This window comes from Neoarius graeffei, chromosome 10 (genome assembly GCF_027579695.1).
Source record: "Neoarius graeffei isolate fNeoGra1 chromosome 10, fNeoGra1.pri, whole genome shotgun sequence".
Lineage (NCBI taxonomy): Eukaryota > Metazoa > Chordata > Actinopteri > Siluriformes > Ariidae > Neoarius > Neoarius graeffei.
The window spans coordinates 15,606,140-15,628,174 of NC_083578.1; the positions used below are offsets into that span (position 1 = coordinate 15,606,140).

At 42.1% G+C, this 22,035-nt stretch overlaps 1 protein-coding gene across 2 annotated transcripts in view; it reads right to left on the minus strand.

The window, feature by feature from the left end:
- Nucleotides 1–22,035, minus strand: part of vps13a (vacuolar protein sorting 13 homolog A) — a 238,157-nt gene that overhangs the window by 36,026 nt on the left and 180,096 nt on the right. The window contains exons 50-54 of one of the 2 annotated variants that reach the window (XM_060931352.1): nt 17,393–17,524; nt 17,159–17,292; nt 10,784–10,858; nt 8,851–8,980; nt 8,408–8,637 (exon numbers count right to left, since the gene is read on the minus strand). In XM_060931352.1, the coding sequence (XP_060787335.1) occupies nt 8,408–8,637; nt 8,851–8,980; nt 10,784–10,858; nt 17,159–17,292; nt 17,393–17,524 (701 nt within the window). The remainder of the gene's footprint in view (nt 1–8,407; nt 8,638–8,850; nt 8,981–10,783; nt 10,859–17,158; nt 17,293–17,392; nt 17,525–22,035) is intronic. The other variant, XM_060931353.1, reaches the window with a different exon arrangement.

Below are 22,035 nucleotides of genomic sequence, written 5' to 3' on the forward strand. Positions count from 1 at the left end.
ATGCTGATTATCGAGAAATAGTCCGAATTTCTCGACCAATCACCTCGAGCGACTCAGCAAAACAGCGGCCAATCACTTCGTCACCCTAAGTGAGGAAGAATTACAAATTATGAAAGAAAACACTGTTCCTAAAAGCACTAAAGATGCTACAAAGTTTGGTCTAAAACTATTCAAAGATAAAAATAAATCCCATTTCCACCGTATCTATTTCATACGAGTCGGCATAGATAAGTGACAAGTCCACGCTGTGCCTTTATTACATTTGCATGCCGCTTTTCAAGTTTGAAAATGTATTTTTTGTAATATTCGCTGGTGTTTTTTCATAGTATAGCAGATATATTCCATTCAGCTGGCTTGATATTGAACAAGTCGAAGAAGAGTCGCTGAATGGAATATATCCGATATTCTACGAAGAAACACCAGCCAATATTATTGTACGGTAATAATAATAATAATAATAATACACATTCCGTTCAGGTGTTCAATGACTCTTTTTCAAAATTCTCTCACAATCTTCTGTATTTAATTTTTTTTTTTTTTTAAATCACTGCCTGTGTATTCATACTAAAACAATTAACCGCCTGAGGCTCAGTGAATATCGATGAATAATAACCTCGATTTCGTCTCGGTTATTATTCACTTCACTTTTGGTGAATAATTGTTAATAATAATTCTATTTAAATAATATTGGCTGGCGTTTTTTCGTAGCAGAGCAGATACATTCCATTCAGCGACTCTTCTTCGACTCGTTCCATATCATGCTCGCTGAATGGAATGTATACTACGAAAAAACGCCAGCCAATAATATATTATTATTAGTGCTGTCAAGCGATTAAAATATTTAATCGCGATTAATGTCGCGACTGTCATAGTTAACTCGCGATTAATCGCAATTTAATCGCACATTTTTGTCACATGAAAAACCATTGTAATTCTCTTATCAGCATAAAAAAGTGAATGGGCTTGCTCACCGTTCGAACTACGGGGGTACTCGGGGGATCCGAGATTCCCTGAAACAGACATGAGATCCCTTGAAAACATGATTTGGGAAATGTTGGGGGGTCTCTAAAATATTGGCAAAATGATGTTTGACATAGCAATCGTGTAACGGGAAGCATTTGCATATCCGAAGTGAGCGCGCGATGGAGATCCGCGCTCTGAGACAAGCACAAGCACCCCCCCAAGGGGAAAAAAAAGGGACCCCCCCGAAAATATCGGCATAGTTCGAACACTGGTTGTACCAATGTTTGTTTTTTTTTTATTGCAGAGCATAACACGTCTTGTCACAGCCACTGCAAAGTGGGGCTGGAGCCACCATGGCTCTTCGGGGGAGGGCAGAGGACTCTGGCTGTGCGGGGCGTGGCATGTCACAGAGCATTAATCTCGCGATAAAAAAAATTAATCGCCGTTAAAATTGAGTCAAGTTAACGCGTTAATAACGCGACATTTTTGACAGCACTAATTATTATAACACACATTCCTTTCAGGTGTTCAACGCGTCTTTCTCTTTCAAAATCTTCCGTATTTAACGAAGTAAACCTGGTGGTCATATTTGTTTACAAATTATCACAGTCATTGCTAGCGTGGAAGTTTTACGTCTTCGATGTAGGACATGTTGTCTTGACAACCACGCAGCATCGTAAACCATATTCAACGCTCATTCTCCATTGGGTAGAGGGACGTAATACACGTAGGATAAGCGATATGCTAACAATATTGCATGCTATCAAACCAAATGAAAGTCAAAAGTCCCTTCCACGCTAGGATCTGGTCTTCCCAGGCAGTCTCCTGTCCCAGTACTAACCAGCTCTTTGAGGTGTATCGGTGCTGCCCCGATCTCAGCTTCTCTCGCTTATACAGCTAGTGTTACAGTGGGGGGCGGGTCCTCTGGTAACCGCGAGAGTTTGACTTCCCTACTCGCATCTGTATTGCAGCATGCCTTGCCAGACGGCAGTAGGTACCATTTTTATGATGGTCTTTGGTATGACCAGACTGCGAGTAGAACTCACGATCTCCTGGTCGAAACGCTAACCATTACGCCAGCTCGCGGTAAACCAAATGAATGAAATCCGTGAAAAGGGAATAGAAGACATGTTTTTATTACATTGAAAAAAAGTGTCCTGTATATATATGGCTCGAAATTCGCGGTGGTCCGGTTGCCCGAGGCGACTTAATTTGTCATTTGGTGGGTAATTCCTGTCACTAGCCAGCCCGGCTGACTAGTTGAAAATAAAAAATATACATGAAGCGAAGATTCAGACACACCCTCAACTAAAGCCGCCACATATTAAGTGTGTGCCGTGTGTGTGTTCATCGGCAGGACGGAAAATACCGAAGAATTCCGAATCATATCGTGTACGAGTCAGGCTGTCAGTTTTTTCACTACTGCGCATGCATATAACCATGGACGCCGCCAGGGGGGGAAGGTTAGAACAATTCTAGGGGCCCAGCACTGCCATGGGGCCCTTTAAGGGGCTGATCATATGCTTTTAATGATTTTAATAAGACTTTTGAAATAACAACAATGCAATATTCCATCTGGTAAAATGAGCTAATTGAACAAGGTTGTCTATTTCTTGAGTTCGTCAACATATTGTCATTTAACCCTCCCCCTTTTGCAAAATGGTACGGTCCAGTTCTGGTAGAAGCGCGATGCGTTAAATCTGAGTGCTGATCAGTGCAACGCTACTTGCTGCTGTGTCGCGGTGCAGCAGCCAGCCAGCCAGCAGTGGAGTGCGTACAGTCTATGATCGCTAAATATGAAGAGTGGCTGTCAAAAACGTAAAGAAAGGCAGCTGAAAGCTGAGAGGGATTGGAGAGGCAGGCAACTGGTCACTCAGTTTTTCCCAAAGAAAGGTAGCTATCGCTCACATGTGTGTTCAAAATATTAGCGAATGGTAAATGAACAGTATGAACGTGGTTGGATTAGCCTATCAAGAGAACACTTTTACAGTTTGTACAGTGACATTTTTTCCATTTTAATAACTGAACTGACTTGTGTGATAAACAAGATGAAATATTACGTTATGCTGGTGCTAATAACTAGTGCTAATAACCGGTTTCATAACTAATGGGGTGCCCTAAATATGCACAGATTCAGCCTCAGGGGGACCTCCACCCTACCAAACCACTGAACCCCCCTTTGGAGAAGGAGGTAAGCAGCAATACAACCCATAAATGCTTTAGGATTGAAGTTTTTAATGAACGAGTGCCATATACAGTTTGCTAGATTAAAGGGGTCCAAAATATAACATATACGGTTGCTGATGTGACAAAGTAACGTATTCATAAGTATTCTATCAAATTTATGTACTAGAAAACCACAAAATATCTTGGTAATTGTAAATATAATACTTTATTAATAGTCGGTACACTAAACCGCACAAGAGTCGCCATTTTTAAAAGACCGTGACGTCAGCCCTACCCACTGCACTAGTGGAACTCGTGTAATCATGGCGTCGGGCGCATCAAGTGAAAGCGACAGCTCTGTCGAATCGTACGAAGAGATCCCGCAAGACACACTGCAAGCAGGCTATGGCTTAGAAGGGTACCAGTTTGAACCTAGGAGAGGCACTCTCGACTCCGGCGATGACGAAATAAGAGAAGAAAACTCGGATGACGGCGAGGATGAGACCGATACTGATGCTGAGCGTGGGGCAGAGCGTCTGCATGCAGGTGACACGGCGTGGTGCTCGTGCGGAAAATGTAACGTGGAGTTGCTCACGAGTCCAGCAGAATATTTGCTGCAATGAGATAGGCGCCACCCGTGGACTTGCGAAATTGTCGCAAGAGGCAGAAACAGGTATTTCCAACCTCAATGAGCCATATTGTTTATTTACAACTGGGCACATACATACGTCATGAGTGTTACGCAGAGAAAATGAACGTGCATTCTGATTGGATAAAATTAATATCATGGCGGGCTGTTCAAACTGCGAAAATAGTTTGCTCGAGCTACTTTCAAAACACTATAACTTTCCAACCTTAGAACAAAAAACTTTTGTAAGTCTTGAATAAGGTTCGTGAATGTGTGTTTTATTGTTATATTTACTCTATATATTGCCCTCTGTTCCCCTTTAAAGTGTTGCTAATAGTTTGCTAGATTAAAGTGTTGCTTAGCAGTCACATCACACATTTCACTACCAATTGTCCTAGCACAAGAAGGCATGTGGCAAAATCTTGAATTTTCATTTGATTGTAAATGCACCAGAATTAGTCACTGACCAGTTTTCTTTTTTTTTTAAAGATATTTTTTGGGCTTTTTTCACCTTTATTGGATAGGACAGTGTAGAGACAGGAAATGAGCAGGAGAGAGAGAGACGGGGAGGGATCGGGAAATGACCTCGGGTCGGAATCGAACCCGGGTCCCCGGATTTATGGTATGGCGCCTTATCCACCTGAGCAACGACGCCCCCCACTGACCAGTTTTCATCCAGGCATGTGAGCAAGGTTCCAAAAAAAAAGAGGAAAATTTTTTAGTGTCAGATGATGACCCCGAAGGGGTCATCCCGACAACGCAAGTTGTTGTGGGGAGGGTATGGGAGGGTACGCCCTCCCATGGGGGGGTCCGGGGGGCCTCCCCTGGGAAAATTTTTGCAAAATGAAGCTTAAATGGTGCCATTTAAAGCATACTTGAGGCCTTATCAAGACAATTTAAAGAGCAATCTAAATGACAGAATAAAATATAAAATATGCCAATTTCAGTGATAATACAACAAGTCTCAATAACCATTAAAACATTTATTGACTGTAAAATGATTGAATCATTTAGCTTGAGCATTTAGCTTAGTTCATGATCAACTAAAAAATTTAAATAAATGTATATTTAATCTATAGACAAACTTTGTAATCACTGACATTGGCCCTTCTTAAAAATAAAATACAGTCCCATCACCATGTCCACCGATCACCAACATACCAAGTTCACACATTTCCAATACAAATATCCCTCATTATTATAAAATTAGGCAAGTTAGAAATAGGCCAGTGGCATGTGATAAATGGATTAGGAATTCAGATCCACACACGTAAAAATACTTACAAGATCAAGGTTCAATGTGTCACTGCAATTAAATTAGTAGGTTGCATATATTCCTAAAATCTAGGTAATTTTCAAATTATAAATCGTTACAGACTCGTACGTTTAAATTTTTAATTACTGACATTAATTTTATAACCTAAGAGAAAAAAATTGCTTTCGGATTTCATGACACATAATACGAAAAATACGAGTAGGAATTGCAACAAAACATATTTAATTTTCTAAATAATCACGATATTAAATACGTACCTGGTAAAGCATAGTTGGTTTTCTGGATGTGGACAAGTTGTTTGTGTTTGGCTCCGGACACATGATCATCGAGAGCGACTGACCCACGCTTCCCATAGTTAATTTCCTTCCGACAAATCTTGCAAAGGGCAAATCCTGGCTTGTTTACTTTCTCAATTACAGTACTAAGTTGTGTTTTATCGATTATTTTCTCTAACCAGGCCCATCGCCATGGATTTTTCACCCCCTTATCAATTTTCGTGACATCGGACTTCACTCGACTTTCGCCATGTTTTCATGTTGATGATGGCAAACTCCTCGCACCGCGTGCTTCGATAATGCTTGTCTTAGTCACTACAGCGTCGCTGTACGGAGCTTAGAATGGCGGGAAATCTCGTCGCTTCCGGGCCCAGTTAAAATCTGGAGAATACCAAACGAAATTTCGTGATAATTTTTTTTTTTTAAAAACGAGATTGAAATACGCGGATGAGACATTTTTACGCGAAAATTAACTTTCAAAAGCGCGCATTTTCGCGGAAATTTCACATGCCTGTTCATCTAGTCCCTGGTAGGTTAATACAGAAAATGTAATAAAGTCACAAACTCAAGGTCCATGGGCTATCAAAAGTCAAATAATGACAATAGCGCAATTGTGACGAGGGTGGGCAAAGTTGGGGGGCCCAAAATTCTAATCTTTCATGGGGCCCAAAACTTCTGGCGGCGCCCCTGCATATAATGCATCTCGTTGAATATCGTGGTAATCACGTTATCAAATTCAACAGATGTGGCCACATTATCGCCCATTTAAACACGTGTTTTTGTTGTTCTTTACATCTACATCTGCCAAAGCTACGTTGCGATGTGGAATTTTCTGAAAGGTGTACAGAAACCGCCAGAGACGGGGACAAAGCGACCTCGGTCTGAAGAGGAGAAAAAGGCCGCCGATAAAGCGTACGAGAAGGAGAAACGACAAAGGATTGATAAGCAAACGTGGGAGCAGGGTAGGCCTCGGCTGCGATACGATTTTTATGGAATAATTAATTTTTTCAAGTTGATTCCTAGTCAATATGAAGCTCCTAATGCTTTCTCTCTCATAAATGGTTAAATACAGAAAGCATGTTGGACATATTTTGGGTGCTATAGTCATGATAGTAAGTAGATTTGTTTTCAATACTCATACGCCAAGTTGAGTTTTCCAATATATTATTATTTGTTGATATTATATTATGGTGCTCTGTGTTGTTCTCATTTACGTATTTAACAACAGTAACAAAATACTCAGGTCTTGAAATAAATGCACATTAGTCATGAACAATGGTAACTACTCTCTTTTGTGTTATTTTTGACAGAAGTAAAATTCATACATGAACAAATTTTAGTGAGTTGATTTTCTGTTTGGCGAGTTACTTTGGAAGGGAACTAGTCCGGCTGGCTGGTGAAAAAATATATTAATTTCTAGGCCTGATATACAGTGGGGAAAAAAAGTATTTAGTCAGCCACCAATTGTGCAAGTTCTCCCACTTAAAAAGATGAGAGAGGCCTGTAATTTTCATCATAGGTACACTTCAACTATGAGAGACAGAATGGGGGGAAAGAATCCAGGAAATCACATTGTAGGATTTTTAATGAATTAATTGGTAAATTCCTCGGTAAAATAAGTATTTGGTCACCTACAAACAAGCAAGATTTCTGGCTCTCACAGATCTGTAACTTCTTTAAGAGGCTCCTCTGTCCTCCACTCGTTACCTGTATTAATGGCACCTGTTTGAACTCGTTATCAGTATAAAAGACACCTGTCCACAACCTCAAACAATCACACTCCAAACTCCACTATGGCCAAGACCAAAGAGCTGTCAAAGGACACCAGAAACAAAATTGTAGACCTGCACCAGGCTGGGAAGACTGAATCTGCAATAGGTAAGCAGCTTGGTGTGAAGAAATCAACTGTGGGAGCAATTATTAGAAAATGGAAGACATACAAGACCACTGATAATCTCCCTCGATCTGGGGCTCCACGCAAGATCTCACCTCGTGGGGTCAAAATGATCACAAGAACGGTGAGCAAAAATCCCAGAACCACACGGGGGCACCTAGTGAATGACCTGCAGAGAGCTGGGACCAAAGTAACAAAGGCTACCATCAGTAACACACTACGCCGCCAGAGACTCAAATCCTGCAGTGCCAGACGTGTCCCCCTGCTTAAGCCAGTACATGTCCAGGCCCATCTGAAGTTTGCTAGAGAGCATTTGGATGATCCAGAAGAGGATTGTGAGAATGTCATATGGTCAGATGAAACCAAAATAGAACTTTTTGGTCAAAACTCAACTTGTCGTGTTTGGAGGAGAAAGAATGCTGAGTTGCATCCAAAGAACACCATACCTACTGTGAAGCATGGGGGTGGAAACATCATGCTTTGGGGCTGTTTTTCTGCAAAGGGACCAGGACGACTGATCCGTGTAAAGGAAAGAATGAATGGGGCCATGTATCGTGAGATTTTGAGTGAAAACCTCCTTCCATCAGCAAGGGCATTGAAGATGAAACGTGGCTGGGTCTTTCAGCATGACAATGATCCCAAACACACCGCCCGGGCAACGAAGGAGTGGCTTCGTAAGAAGCATTTCAAGGTCCTGGAGTGGCCTAGCCAGTCTCCAGATCTCAACCCCATAGAAAATCTTTGGAGGGAGTTGAAAGTCTGTGTTGCCCAGCGACAGCCCCAAAACATCACTGCTCTAGAGGAGATCTGCATGGAGGAATGGGCCAAAATACCAGCAACAGTGTGTGAAAACCTTGTGAAGACTTACAGAAAACGTTTGACCTCTGTCATTGCCAACAAAGGGTATATAACAAAGTATTGAGATGAACTTTTGTTATTGACCAAATACTTATTTTCCACCATAATTTGCAAATAAATTCTTTAAAAATCAGACAATGTGATTTTCTGGATTTTTTTTCTCATTCTCTCTCTCATAGTTGAAGTGTACCTATGATGAAAATTACAGGCCTCTCTCATCTTTTTAAGTGGGAGAACTTGCACAATTGGTGACTGACTAAATACTTTTTTGCCCCACTGTATATAGCACAACAGTTTTTTAGCCATTTTGTGTGTGTTCTACAGCTGACAGCACCACTGTACACTACCTGGTGATACCGATGTACGCCACCTCCTGGCTGGTGCTGTTGTTGACCAGTGAGATGCCCATATCCTGCAGAGAGAGGCTAATTTCCTGTTCAGCTAGCTCCACCTTCTCGCTTTCACATAGCAGCTGGTAGATACGCCACTCTGTAGTGAACAACGCCACCCGCTGAAGGCCCTCATAAAACGAGATAACAAACAGCTTTTTCTCCTTGTTCATGTCCAGCAGCAGGTCCTACACACACACACGGCAGGGCAAAGGTTAAATATCCGTACATTAACACTAACTTTTACTCAAGTACAACTCTGACTTGCTATCTCCACTCTTAAGTAAGAATCTTAGCCATAATTGTTTTTACGCGTAATTATACTAAACTATAAAATTTTCTGTCCCATGTTCTACAGTCAATAAATCCGGATTGAGGTGTTCGTTCCTTTCCGTCCTCACCTCCTCATTCTTTAGCTCACCGCTGTAGGGTCCCCATTTCCAATTGAGAACTCGAGATCCTGTGGGCTCGGCCCATGTGTAGTAGACGGCCTGACCCGGACCCAGCTCGTCCATCTCCAGCTTCTGAGAGCTAAGAGTGAGACATGCAGCAAGTTAGAATCACCACACACACACACACACACCAAACACAATACTACATCTCTCTGCAGAAAGTATAATGCGGTGTCTTGGAGTTTGCCGTTTCTGCCTTGGTGGAATTCATTTGCGTTTGGCAAAGAGAAACGCTACAGTCTCTACGCAGCCTACGGGGGAAAAAGAAGGGAAGGGGGATCACCCAGCACAGAATAAGATCAGTCGGAGAGAAAAGGTCAAAGTACAACAGCATACTCTACATGATCCGGTCTGAAGAGGACAAAGAGGAGCAATATACAACGCAGAGGAAAGATGGAGAGAAAAACCATGCTGTATACACAGAAGGGGTGGACGACATGGCAAAAATATCACATATATCGTATGATACTTTGATTTGCGAATAAAAAGTTCCAACAAATCAGTGATGCTACTGAACAAGCGATTGAACATTAAGGTTCAAGAATCAATACAAACGTATTTAACATCCAGTCAAACACAGGCAGTGGAGTTGATGTTATCCAACATAGTCTTGGAAAAATGTATTATGATTAGGGATGGCGAAAACTAAAAAAAATCTTGACCAACCACCGAGCCTCATTAGTCAGTTAACCTATGAGTTTAACAGGGATGCAAACGGCGCGCCTTTTGGCGGATGCCGCCTTTTTCACGGCTGAATCGTGCAGATCCGATTTTTTTTTTTGGGGGGGCGTTGAAGTGTCTGAATAATTTCAACAGCATTTGCTTATTTAGTAATTTTAATACAGAATTTACTCTGATGAAATTATTCAGACACTCCAACGCCCCCCCCCCCTAAAAAAAAAAAAAAAAAAAAAAAAAAAAAAATCGGATCTGCACGATTCAGCCGTGAAAAAGTCGGCATCTGCGCCTTTAGTTTGTGTGGAGAGATATGATCTGCAATAACATGCATTGTTGGCTACAGAGCGAAACATGCTTTCAGAATGCATTGGCCAAGGCAGGACTAAACTCGATGTGCCTTCTAATAATAATTAAAAAAAAAAAACCAGAATAATAATTTGTAAGCTAAAAAGCCTGTGTCTACACTTTTCTCTCGCCAAGTGGCAGCTGTTTTCAACTGGGGCGGGAGGGCGGGACATGACTGAATGGGTGTTTCTGATTTGTCAGCTGTCGTCCTTACACCGCATGGCATGGCCCAAGCGTTTACAACACAGAATTCCAGGTTCTCCGCTCCAAAATCGGCAGCTTCAAAACGATTGATTTTTTTTTTTTTTAACCAACAACCAAAAAAAATTAACCGGTTGACATTGATTCGGTCAACCACCGGTCAAACGGACATCGGTTAACATCCCTAATTATGATGTCGTTTATCATGATATTTCTATCATGTCATCCAGCCCTAATGCATCAGAGGATATAAAGGATCACAGAAAACCATTTTTGCAGCTATCCAAGAAATCAGGAAGCTACAGAACCTAAGCCGGCCGATCACAGTTTTCATTTTGCAGTGAAAACGCTGAAATATATGATGGACAGACAGAAAGACATGGTGCATATCAAGAAGGAAATGGAAAAAAATAAAATCACAGAACCAGATAGTTTATTCCACAGCAACAACATCCATCTTAAAGCTGCAAAGGGGAAGCAAAGCAGAAGCAAATAACGCAAGAAATTTTTTAAAATAGCTGGACTCTATATACTGTATAATATCCATGTAACTGAGATCAAACATAAGGAGATTTCCAGAGCTCGTGCTCTCAAAAAAAAAAAAATTACTGTTGCAATGAAAGTGTGTGTGTGTGTGTGTGTGTGTGTGTGTGTGTACCACTGGGACTCTCTGTCCTCCCCCCAAGCAAAGGTTCCTTCTGGAACCCAAGTCGAGGGTCTACGCTCCTTGCAGCTAAACATGTGGCCAGAATGGACAAAAAAATAAATAAATAAATAAAAAACAAACAAAAAAAAGAAGACGTCAACATGAACAGTTAACACACCAGACAGACAAACTCGAACACAAGACTAAACACAAAAGCAATAAACAGATTAACCCTACGTTTACGCCAAATGTGTCGAGAGCGTCAAAATTCGCTCTGGCTGCCCTGCCAATGTGGATGCCATTTCTTAATTAAAAGTAGTAATAATAATAATTTTTTAAAATAATTGGTTAACAATATGATTAGGAGACTGGGCACACTTAGACTACGTTCAGACTGCACCCTGAAACGACCCATATCCGATTTTTTTGCCCATATGCGACCTGTATCCGATTTGTTATTGACAATCTGAACGACACAGATCCGATTTTTTTCACATGCGACCCAGGCCGCTTGGATATGTGGTCCTAATTCTGATGCATATCCGTTATTTTCACATGCGACTGCAGTCTGACCGGACAGGTCGCATTCATGCGACCTACACGTCATCAACAAGAGACAAACGTAACTATTCTGCGTTGGCTAATCCCGCCTCTTTGGTGGAAAACAACAACATTTGTACAGTTTTCAGAATTTAAATAGACTTTTATAGAATTGATCAAGCTAATGGTGGATTTGGTAGGGACCTGGATGTTGATCTGTTAGCCTGATTAAATAAAACAGTTTCTATAACTGATTTATAACTTAAACCATCCTGTATTACAAGATTATAAGATTGTTCTGGAAATTTCCAGTAATTTGACACCTTCGGTCTCATTAGTCTGCTGCCCACATTAATCAGATGATTGTGTGAGTTCCGCCGCCGCCACAAAAACCACATCGCCAGGTCTCGCCTCATCTCCATGCTTTACTTGCAAACTTGAAGAGTGCGCTTTTTTTTTGTTTACGTATTACGTAGATGTGCTTATTACGTGTCAATTTGCGCATGCGGGACACTTTTGGGTCGTTTTCCGTTCATATTGGAGATCGCATACAAGTCTCATATAATTGGTAATGTGAACGGCCTAACAAAAAAACCGGATTTCACAACAAATCGGATATGGGTCGTTTCAGGTTGCAGTCTGAACGTAGTGTTTGTTTTTTTGCCTTGTTGCAAAGAAAGAAGAAAAAAAAATTATACATACACATACATTTTATATATATATAAATAAAACAAAGAAACCACAATATAAAATATATACATCACACACACACACACACACACACAGGTGGTATTATGAGATGAGAGGTGTACGTTGGATATGTTAAAATGAAAGCAGTCACTTTTGCGCAACATTGCATGCTATGGTGCTAGTTAGGTCACCAAACATATATTACACACATCAACTCAACCTGAAACACCTACATTTTCGGACACCCTGGTCTGTGCTTCAATTTATTTATTTTTTTTAATTCGGATGCATCATAAATAACGGTAAAACAAAACCGCAGTTATCAAATTTTCCTCCATGGTAGGCTACTTGGAAACGGTTTGAATGGATGGTACGGTATTGTAGTGTCTCCTCACAGCAGGAAGGTTCTGGGTTTGAGCCCAGTGGCCGACTGGGGCCTTTCCGTGTGGTGTTTGCATTCTCTCTCGTGTCTGTGTGGGTTTCGTCCGGTCCAAAGACATGCAGTTAGGTTAACTAGCGACTCTAAATTGCCTATAGGTATGAATATCTGAGCTGCCTTCCATGGTCAGACATGAGGAGTATGGCGGCTGCGCCTTTGTAGGCCTTCGACTCGGCCATGTTGAGCTGCGTCCTTTGTAATTCAGCTGCAAGAAACAGGGATGAGAATGAAAAATATTTAAAAAGTCTGAAAAAAACAGGGCGGGGCCCATGGCGGCGGGGCTAATGATTTTTGGCTATTTATTTATTTATTTTCTTTATTATTCGACAGGGAGATTATTATTCGACAGGGAGATTCTTTTGTGTAATCTGAGCTGAAGTGGGTTTTGTACTTTGGTTTTTTGGGGCGCACGCGCGCTCTCTCTGCCATGCTGATCCTGTAGGCTGCACTGACTCAGCTGAAAACTCCGGTCCTCGAGAAAAGAGATAAAAGCCCGCCCACACTGAAAGCTGATTGGCTTATTTTGCTGAGTAACCCAATCAGGATGCTCTTTGTCTGGCATGCGCTACATGAACAAGCACACAGGCAGTGTTGCCACATTTGGCGGTTTTAAGTGCATTTTGGCGGGTTTGGAACATATTTTGGGATGGAAAACGTTAGCAGTATCTGGCAACACTGCACACAGTCTCCCTCGCTCGCGCACATTCTAAGATGCGTGATGCAGACCTTAATGTTGCACGCGCATGCTCAAAAACGATCGTTTTGGTCAGAAAAAGTCGGAAATCCGCCGATCGGCGGAAAATTCTCATCCCTGAAGAAAGGATTAGCAGCCACCACCCTAAAGCCAGTATCTCACTGGGCTGCGACTAGTTGACAATTGCGATAAAATACGCAAATTCAGTTCTCGCACTTCCTGTCTCACGGAAACTGACTTGAGAAGGGCTCGCGACGGCTTTGCGACACCGGCGACGCGTTTGCGGCTATTTTGAGAGAAATTCTGTTGCGCGAATTTTTTGAACATGTTCAAAATTTCAGCGACGAAGGAGCGACACTTTGCGACTCATGCGAGGAAATTGAGAAGCCCTGCGAAAGTTTCAAAAGTGTCTTGAAACAATCACGAATGATGTTCGCAATTTGTCGCAGCCCAGTGAGATACCGGCTTAAACGTTAACGGAACCAAAACTTACACGACTGTGTTCTCTTGTATTCTTTCGAGCAGAGCACTTCTAAATTTTAAATTGTTGCCACCGAACCGCGTCATCGCTCATTACCATAAAATTGTCTGGACTTCGACTTTATTCTGACACTCCTACCGCCCAAGACGTGCCACCAACGATCTAGGTCACCGAAAGACGCTGACTCACATCGAAAATGAATGACACTCTCGCCACATTTGGCGTGAATGTAGGGCAAACCAACCAAGCACATCATCAAACTGAACTGTCAGTTTCATCAAAGAACAAAGTGAAGCATTGTCTGCCAGAGGATTCATTAGGAACCGTGTATGACATCACTAAATCAATACATAGTAACCAGTCATTTGGGTGTGCAGAAATCTACTGTGTAGAATTGTCAACGTGTACATTGGAGACAAATTAAAAAAAATAATAATAAAATTAAATTAAAAAATAGTTGCAAAGCAAGTTAAACAACAAAAGACAGCGTCATCTATATCCCCCGCCCTATATTACAAGTTTCAAGATATTATTTGTTACATTTTTCAAGTTCTGCTGCAAGAAACCAACCCTACCTCTTTACACGGACCTCAGCAGCCCATGGCATAAACCCACCGGACCTTTGGTCCAGGTGAGCTAAAAATTAACATTCCTCACATTTCTTAGTATCAAAAGGCACAAATAAGGGGTGTTCACACGGCAACTTTTACTCCGGTGTAGCACCGGGGCTGCCCCAGTAGAGCGTTCACACGGTACAAAGTTATAGCGGTGTCGCCCCTGAAAGCTGCTTAAACCGGTGCAAATCTAACCCTGCTCGGGAGGTGGTTTAAGAAATTTACTCCGGAGTAAATGCTAGTTTGCGGGGCAGCACCGATACAAAATGGGACGTCTGAACGCTACAGGGGTAGACTCGCTACGCGTGAGGAGAGTTGATTACATACGGGCATTGCATAATTTGCATCCTGGTATTTTGCGCTTCCAAAATGGCGAATATCAACAACAGAACTGTGTGTCTTCCAGTGTTGCCAGATTGGGCGGTTCTAAGTGCATTTTGGCGGATTTGAACATATTTTGGGCTGGAAAACGTCAGCAGTATCTGGCAACACTGGTGTCTTCATCCACATTGTTTTCCCGGCGCTTGGTGATGCCGTGACAACCGGGAAAAGGAAGTACATTTTCACGCATGTGCATATTTCATTTCTGCATTATTACTGTCGTATAGCATGGTCGCAAAAACTGCCGTGTGAGCGCAAGTGGGGCTGCACCCAGTGCTCGAAACTAACGGTGTCCCGACGTCCCGGGGACCATAAAAAATGTCATCGGGACACAAAATTATCATATCTGGGACAATCCCGGGACAATGGAAAAAAATAGATCTAGAAAAAAAGTTCTACATTAATATTATTTACAAAGCCGTAACACATACGTAGACATTCACCTAATTTGTCAATTTTAAAACATTAACAGCGAAAAATACACAGTAGCTACACTTTCGATGCACCTGCATCCGTAGGCTACAGAGCAGCGCATTCTGTTCTGTTCTAGAATCTTCGGCCGGAGTCCGCATTATATGGACTTGGAATGGAATTGCTACCGCACACGCTGCGCCGACTCTTGCCAGAACAAAAATGCTGAAGTGGTTGAAGCGGACCGACCGCGGGGAAGAAACTGAAAGCCCAGACATAACGTCTCCGGGACCTTCAGGATCCAAAGTGTCATCGCCTGGTCTGCAGGCAACGCTAGCAACTGAATGACCTTAATGAACACTGCTAGACACGTTATAAAATACAACAGGAATGATGCGGATGATATTGACGGAAGATACCGTTCAACAGAATAAGTGAGTTTTCTTGGTGTCTTTCTAGTTCAGAAAGTTTAGTCAGTCAGCAGCACAGCTAGGCTCGGACCTGCCACTATGCTGATGTTGCTAACATTTGCACCCACGTTTCGGCAGCGAAAGTTCATAAAATGGATAACGGAAAGTTCATAAAAATGGATAACGGTAATGGATAACGGAAAGTTCATAAAAATGGATAGCGGTCATGGTGAAAATTATAAGTTGGCCTTATAAGTGCCAACAGATATTCAAGGTATAAGTAGATGAAATGAACATAAAAGGGGTCTTATTTTCAACTAAAGTGTACTGCAGATGTAGGGAGTTGAAACATTTTCTGAATGAGCTAGTTGGCCCCTTTAAATAAACGGGTATCTATTCATACTGTGAGATCGCCAAAGTTTAATAAACTGAAAATGCAATAACTGTCATTTTGAAGTAGATGATGTATAGGACATGTGTCACTTGTGTTTTGTGACTTATTGTAAAAATGATATAAAGGGTTCAAAATCGCATAGTTACAAATATAATAGTAACTTCATATGATAATATTAACCACTGGTTATTTCAGAGATGAGAAAAAATGGGGACACTATTGCTTCCATTCGGGACAATACAACACAGAATTCGGGACCACTGGGGGACACAAAGAAAAAAATTTAATTTCGAGCCCTGGCTGCACCGGTGCTAACACGCTTCTCTCTAGTAAGCAGGTTTGTGACGTGTGAACGCTCCAAAAAGTTTATACCGGTGTAAGATATATTGCAACAAAATACATCGGTGCAGCATCGATGCAAATATGTGCCGTGTGAACACACCTATACATTACTTAATCAACACATATACCAACTTTCAAGACCACACCACTCATAGTTTTCAAGTTCTGTTCCGGAAATAAAACCTACCCCAAGACTAACCTGACCGAATAAGTCTGAAATTGTTTCCATGGAAGCATGAAAAATGAAAGGTTTCTCAAATTTCTTAGTATGAAAAGGCACATCTACATCACCTTGTTAACATGTACACCAAGTTTCAAATCCGTATCGTGAATAGTTTTGGATATATGCTCCGGAAACGAACATTGCTCTTAGAAACCAAGTCAAAATCCATTTTTATGCAAAAATCTGAAAAATACTTTTTAAAAATCCATCCATCCATCATCTCGAGCCGCTTTATCCTGTTCTACAGGGTCGCAGGCAAGCTGGAGCCTATCCCAGCTGACTACGGGCGAAAGGCGGGGTACACCCTGGAAAAGTCGCCAGGTCATCGCAGGGCTGACACATAGACACAGACAACCATTCACACTCACATTCACACCTACGGTCAATTTAGAGTCACCAGTTAACCTAACCTGCATGTCTTTGGACTGTGGGGGAAACCGGAGCACCCGGAGGAAACCCACGCGGACACGGGGAGAACATGCAAACTCCGCACAGAAAGGCCCTCGCCGGCCACGGGGCTCGAACCCGGACCTTCTTGCTGTGAGGAGACCGTGCTGCCTTTTCAAAAAGCCAAAATAGCAAAAGGCACCAGTTCACATGTTGCGTGAGATGTATACAAAGTTTCATGAAGATATCTTCAGTAGTTTTAAAAGATATGGCCCGGAAACGAAAACGTGACCGGACAGAACCCGTTTCTACATCCTGTGCCAAACGATAATAGTGTGCAGAACAAAGTAAGTTCTGCTCCGTTTCAGGTCCATCCCTCACCTCTGGTGGAACTCCAGTGTGTTGTCCTTGGTGTGATTGATGATCAGAAAAGGAGCTGCACCATCATGGTAATCGGAGAACCGGATTACAGCCGAATGCTCCGTCACGTTCACGTCAACGATGATGCCGCCCAGCTGGAACCACAGAGAGAAAGCACAACCTGCATTACTGAGCGTGCTTTTTTTTCCTCCTAGGAATGTGTATGATTTCGGAGCTCTTTTTTTTAAAGCTCACCGTGTTGTCAAGGTGCAGTAGGAGGCAGTTCTCGGGTTGATTGAAGGCAATGGCTTGAGCAGTCGACTGGCAGCCGTCCACCTTCACTCTGATCCTCTTGGAGTCTCTCTCAGGCCAGAATGGAGTGGCAGTCTGTGAGAGAATTGTTTTCAATTAAAAATCAAGTTCCAATTAGAGCTCCGAATTAATTTCATTAAATCGGAATAGCAATCGAATAATCAATCAATCAATCACCTAATATAAATGTGTGAAAAAACACACATGATGTTAAAAGTAGCTAACATCTACCAACATGCACTTAGGGCCCGTTTACACGAGGACGCTGTCGGGTAAAAACGACTAAATATTTTATCGGAAGTGCCTTTCGTCTACACGGGGACGGCGTTTCCGAGGCTGAAAAACGGAAAAAATTGAAAACGCCTTCCAGAGTGGATAAGTTAAAAACAGCCCCCGTTGCATATCCGTCTAAACTACCCAATATGCGAAACTCTGCTCGGATCTGCTCACGTCGGGTACGCGTTTACGTCATACATATGTCATATAATGTACATGCCAGCCCGGGAAGTAAGAAAGTAAGTAAAAAAAGTAAGAGCATGTCTGATTACATCAATCCAACGGACCTTCAAGCTGCTCTGGCAGCTTTAATAAACGTCCAGGAGTCCTTCGAACATCTATACCGAATCTGCACATATACCGCTAATGAACAGAGGCGGGTATAGTATGCTCTTACTTTTTTACTTACTTTCTTACTTACCATAGCCAGAGTAGTCAAAGTTTTCGCGGCGCAGATGTGCAGATCAGACAAGACGGAAAACGTTGCGCATGCGTGCAGACATAGCGGAGGTCTTTCACAGCACCACCTAGCCGCCTGGCGTGCACATCCAATTGAATTCCACACATTTATGCGTCACCGTATAGACGTAGATTTCCTCCTTGAAAACGGTCGTGTAGACGCGGAAAAAAGTGAGAACGAAAACGGACTTTGGCGTTTTTGTTTCAGACCGTCCCCGTGTAAAGTGGGCCTTAGGGGAGCCATGTTTTCGTTTATTTTTTTGGTTACTGAATCACAAAATGATGCTTTTTTTTTTGAGCATTTAGTGCACTGGGTAATTTCTAGTAGTATACCATACCCTATGGAGTACATAGTAAGTCATTTGAGATTTAACCAAACCGTCTCCTGGTGGAAATAAAGGTTGAAAAGAGCAGAATTTTATCCGGACCTCTATATAGCCATTAGAAATATAAAACCTGTAAAAATACATAAAACCGCGAGTTGGCCTAGTGGTTAGCGTGTCCGCCACTCGAACGGGAGATCACGAGTTCTACTCGTGGTTGGTTCATACCAAAGACCATCATAAAAATGGTACCTACTGCCGTCTGGCAAGGCATGCTGAAATACAGATGTGAGTGGAGAGTCAAACTCTCACGGTTACCAGAGGACCCGCCCCCCACTGTAACCCTAGCTACAGTATATGTAATAGGCAAGAGGCCGAGGGCTACGGAAACGGAGATTGGCGCCACCCTATGCGCCACATGGCGTGGGAAGGGACTTTGATTAAAAAAAAAAAAACATAAAACTGAATGTGAAATATTAAGTTCAGTGAAATTAAAATAAAATTATATACACAGTGTAATTTTTTTTCTTTCTCTGTGCTCTCACGGAAGGCGGTCGCATTTCTCTGCTCTCCTCTCCCTTATTTTCCCTGCTTATGCTCCGTCTTGTCTCGTCTGTCTATACTTTTGAGAGACTCTCTCTGCACTGCTCTCCAAACTAAAAAAAAAAAAAAAAAAAAATCATGGAATTGATAAACTGGTCTCCTAACGAAGTTGACACAGTTTTCTCGACAAGAAGCCTGGGTTCGGGGGAACCCGCCTGTCCTGCCGGAACGTTCGCGGCTGGCTACACGATGGACGCGTGGGAGCGGTGGTGGGTCGTGTGCCTGGCGATTCTTTCTGTGGAGGACATTGAAGACATCTACCTATTCGGAACCATGACTACAGGACTTTTGCTGATTGGATTAGACCAAACAATCCCAATCTTATCTGCTTTCGGCTCCTTCAGACAGCACTGGCCTCGGCCGAGGCCGTTGCTGGGACAACATCTCCCCCTGAAGGTCACTGCTGTGAGATGCTCTTGCATTCCTTCCCCCACTTCCCACGGTCGCCGTTTTTACCCCCAGTGTGACAAGCGAGTGCGTGACCAGCACCATCACGGCTGCAGGAGCAGACGGCTGCTTGCTTGCGCTGGGTTACCTCTACCTCCCCCCCCCGATTGCCCCCCCTCAAGTCCCGAGTTTTCATGTTGTAAAGTGCACTTTTGTTATTTTGTGCTTATGTGCTGAGGTGTTTTTTTTTCCATGTTCCCACACTGTACTCCTCACAGGAGCATAGTGTGGGGGTTGCTTTTTTTCTCCTCCCCTCTCCTCATGTTACTCTGTATTTTTTCTTTTCATGCCTGTCTTCCTGTCCTGTCTACTCTCCCTCTGTCAATTGTGTGTATGTAAGGACAGGTTGATGGTCAATTTCGCTGGTGCTTGAGACTACAGGTAGTCGTCGACTTACGACCGATTGACTTTACGACCGTCTGGTTATGACTGGCAAGTGTGTCCCAGCTGAGCCAGCTGAGCGTACAACAGTTTCTGCCCCAGCTCCTGGCAGCGCCCAGCATCCAGCCTCTCACCGCGTACAACAGTTTCCGCCCCAGCTCCTGGTTTATGAAACGAGCAAATGCTCCCGCCAGCCCGAGCGCTGCAACAGCTGATGACGTAGATGACCCACAGCCAAGCACCAGCGATGCCAGCGGTCACCAAGTTTTGTATTTTGCTATGTTTTACATTTGTATTTTGGTATGTTTCAAACTAAAATGTTTTCTATTTTTCACACCTGTATTTCGTATTTTTTGTTTTGCACATATTAAACGAATTGTACTGTACGCAGTGTAGTATGCAGTGTTTGACTTAAACCAAATAATGAGCCAAGGTAATGAAATAAGAAAATGTTGATAAAATAAGACTTTAAGATGATTACAATATCATTACACATCACAATATACTTACGTTCATTTAACATAGGCTGACTTACGACCAGATCGGTTTACGACCGGTCAGTCGTAACCAAACGCAGTCGTAAGTCGAAGACTACCTGTAGTGATCAAGGGTTCATTCATTCATCATTTATTATTCAAGGCCGAGGTCACAGTATTTCACCATACGGACCGACCTTAAGCTGGTAAATAATATATATATTTTTTTCTTTACCAACTTCTAACAGAAAACAAGAGCGCCCGAAAGGGAAAACCGAGCCGAGCCGCCATTTTGAATCCTCATTCACGGCTGTAATGCAAATTGCTTCCTCCTCGGTATACAAGTGCACTTCCATGGCAGGAAAAAAAAACTACATTTTGCCGCCTATTTATACAAAACTGAGTCATTCAGGATTCAGCAATGTTTTTGCTCAGTGTTTTTCCTCGACCAAAGTTATACAGCATTATGACCTTTATATTGCATAAATAAAGCCATTTGGTGAAATTTTGAAGAAGAGATTGTACTGGTTTAAAGTTTTTACCTAACATAATATTATGTATTAGGATAACATGGTCCAAAATGGGCCTCATTAACGAATGAGATCAAACTGTTAGCAAGTTACAGGTTTTTAGCTTTCTCCTGAAATGTTTTCTTTTATTTCTTCTTCCTCAGGGTAGTAAAACTCGCTTTCGCTGTGAACACTGTCGTTATCGCTATCCATGCTGTAAAATTAATGCTATTTTGAATCCTCATTCACGGCTGTAATGCAAATGGCTTCCTCCTCGGTATACAAGTACCACCCCCTCCACAAATCTCCAATCTATGGGTGATGGGGCTGTTAGTGTGGCTGGCCCCAAACTCTGGAACAGCCTCCCACTTTCATTGTGTCAATGCACCTCCCTTTCATCTTTTAAAACCATGCTCAAAACTTATCTTTTTACCCTTGCTTTCTCATCATAATGCTGAATGACTGAGGTTATTTTTATTAATAATTTATTATTATTTTTAATTGTATTGCTGCATCATCTGTGTTTTTTTTTTTTACTTTGTTGTTGATTCTGTGTCATGCTTCTGTGCCTTTTAACTAGTTCTACTTTGACTTTTACTTACAATTTTCATTTTTTGTAAAGTGTCCTTGGGTATCTTGAAAGGCGCTCCAAATAAAATTTATTATTATTAAGTGCACTTCCATGGCAGGAAAAAACCTACATTTTGCCGCCTATGTAGTCCCCTATTTATACAAATAGGAGTCATTCAGGATTCAGCCATGTTTTTGCTCGGCGTTAGCAACTGTTAGAGGTTTTTAGCTTTCTCCTGAAATGTTTTATTTTATTTCTTCTTCCTCAGGGGAGTAAAACTCGCTTTCGCTGTGAACACTGTCGTTATCGCTGTCCATGCTGTAAAATTAATGCTATTCTCCTGAGAAATGCTGGAAAAATTTATAAGATTTTTGATAATCTTATAAATACATCTAAAAAAAAATGTTTTTTGTTGTTGTGAACGAGCGAGTCGCCAGAGGTCCGTAACCGGGGTCCGTACTGTAGGATACGGACCCGCTCGCCAGCCATTCAGAGCGCAGGATTTGGACCTCAAAAAAAATATTATTCATTCTAATAAATG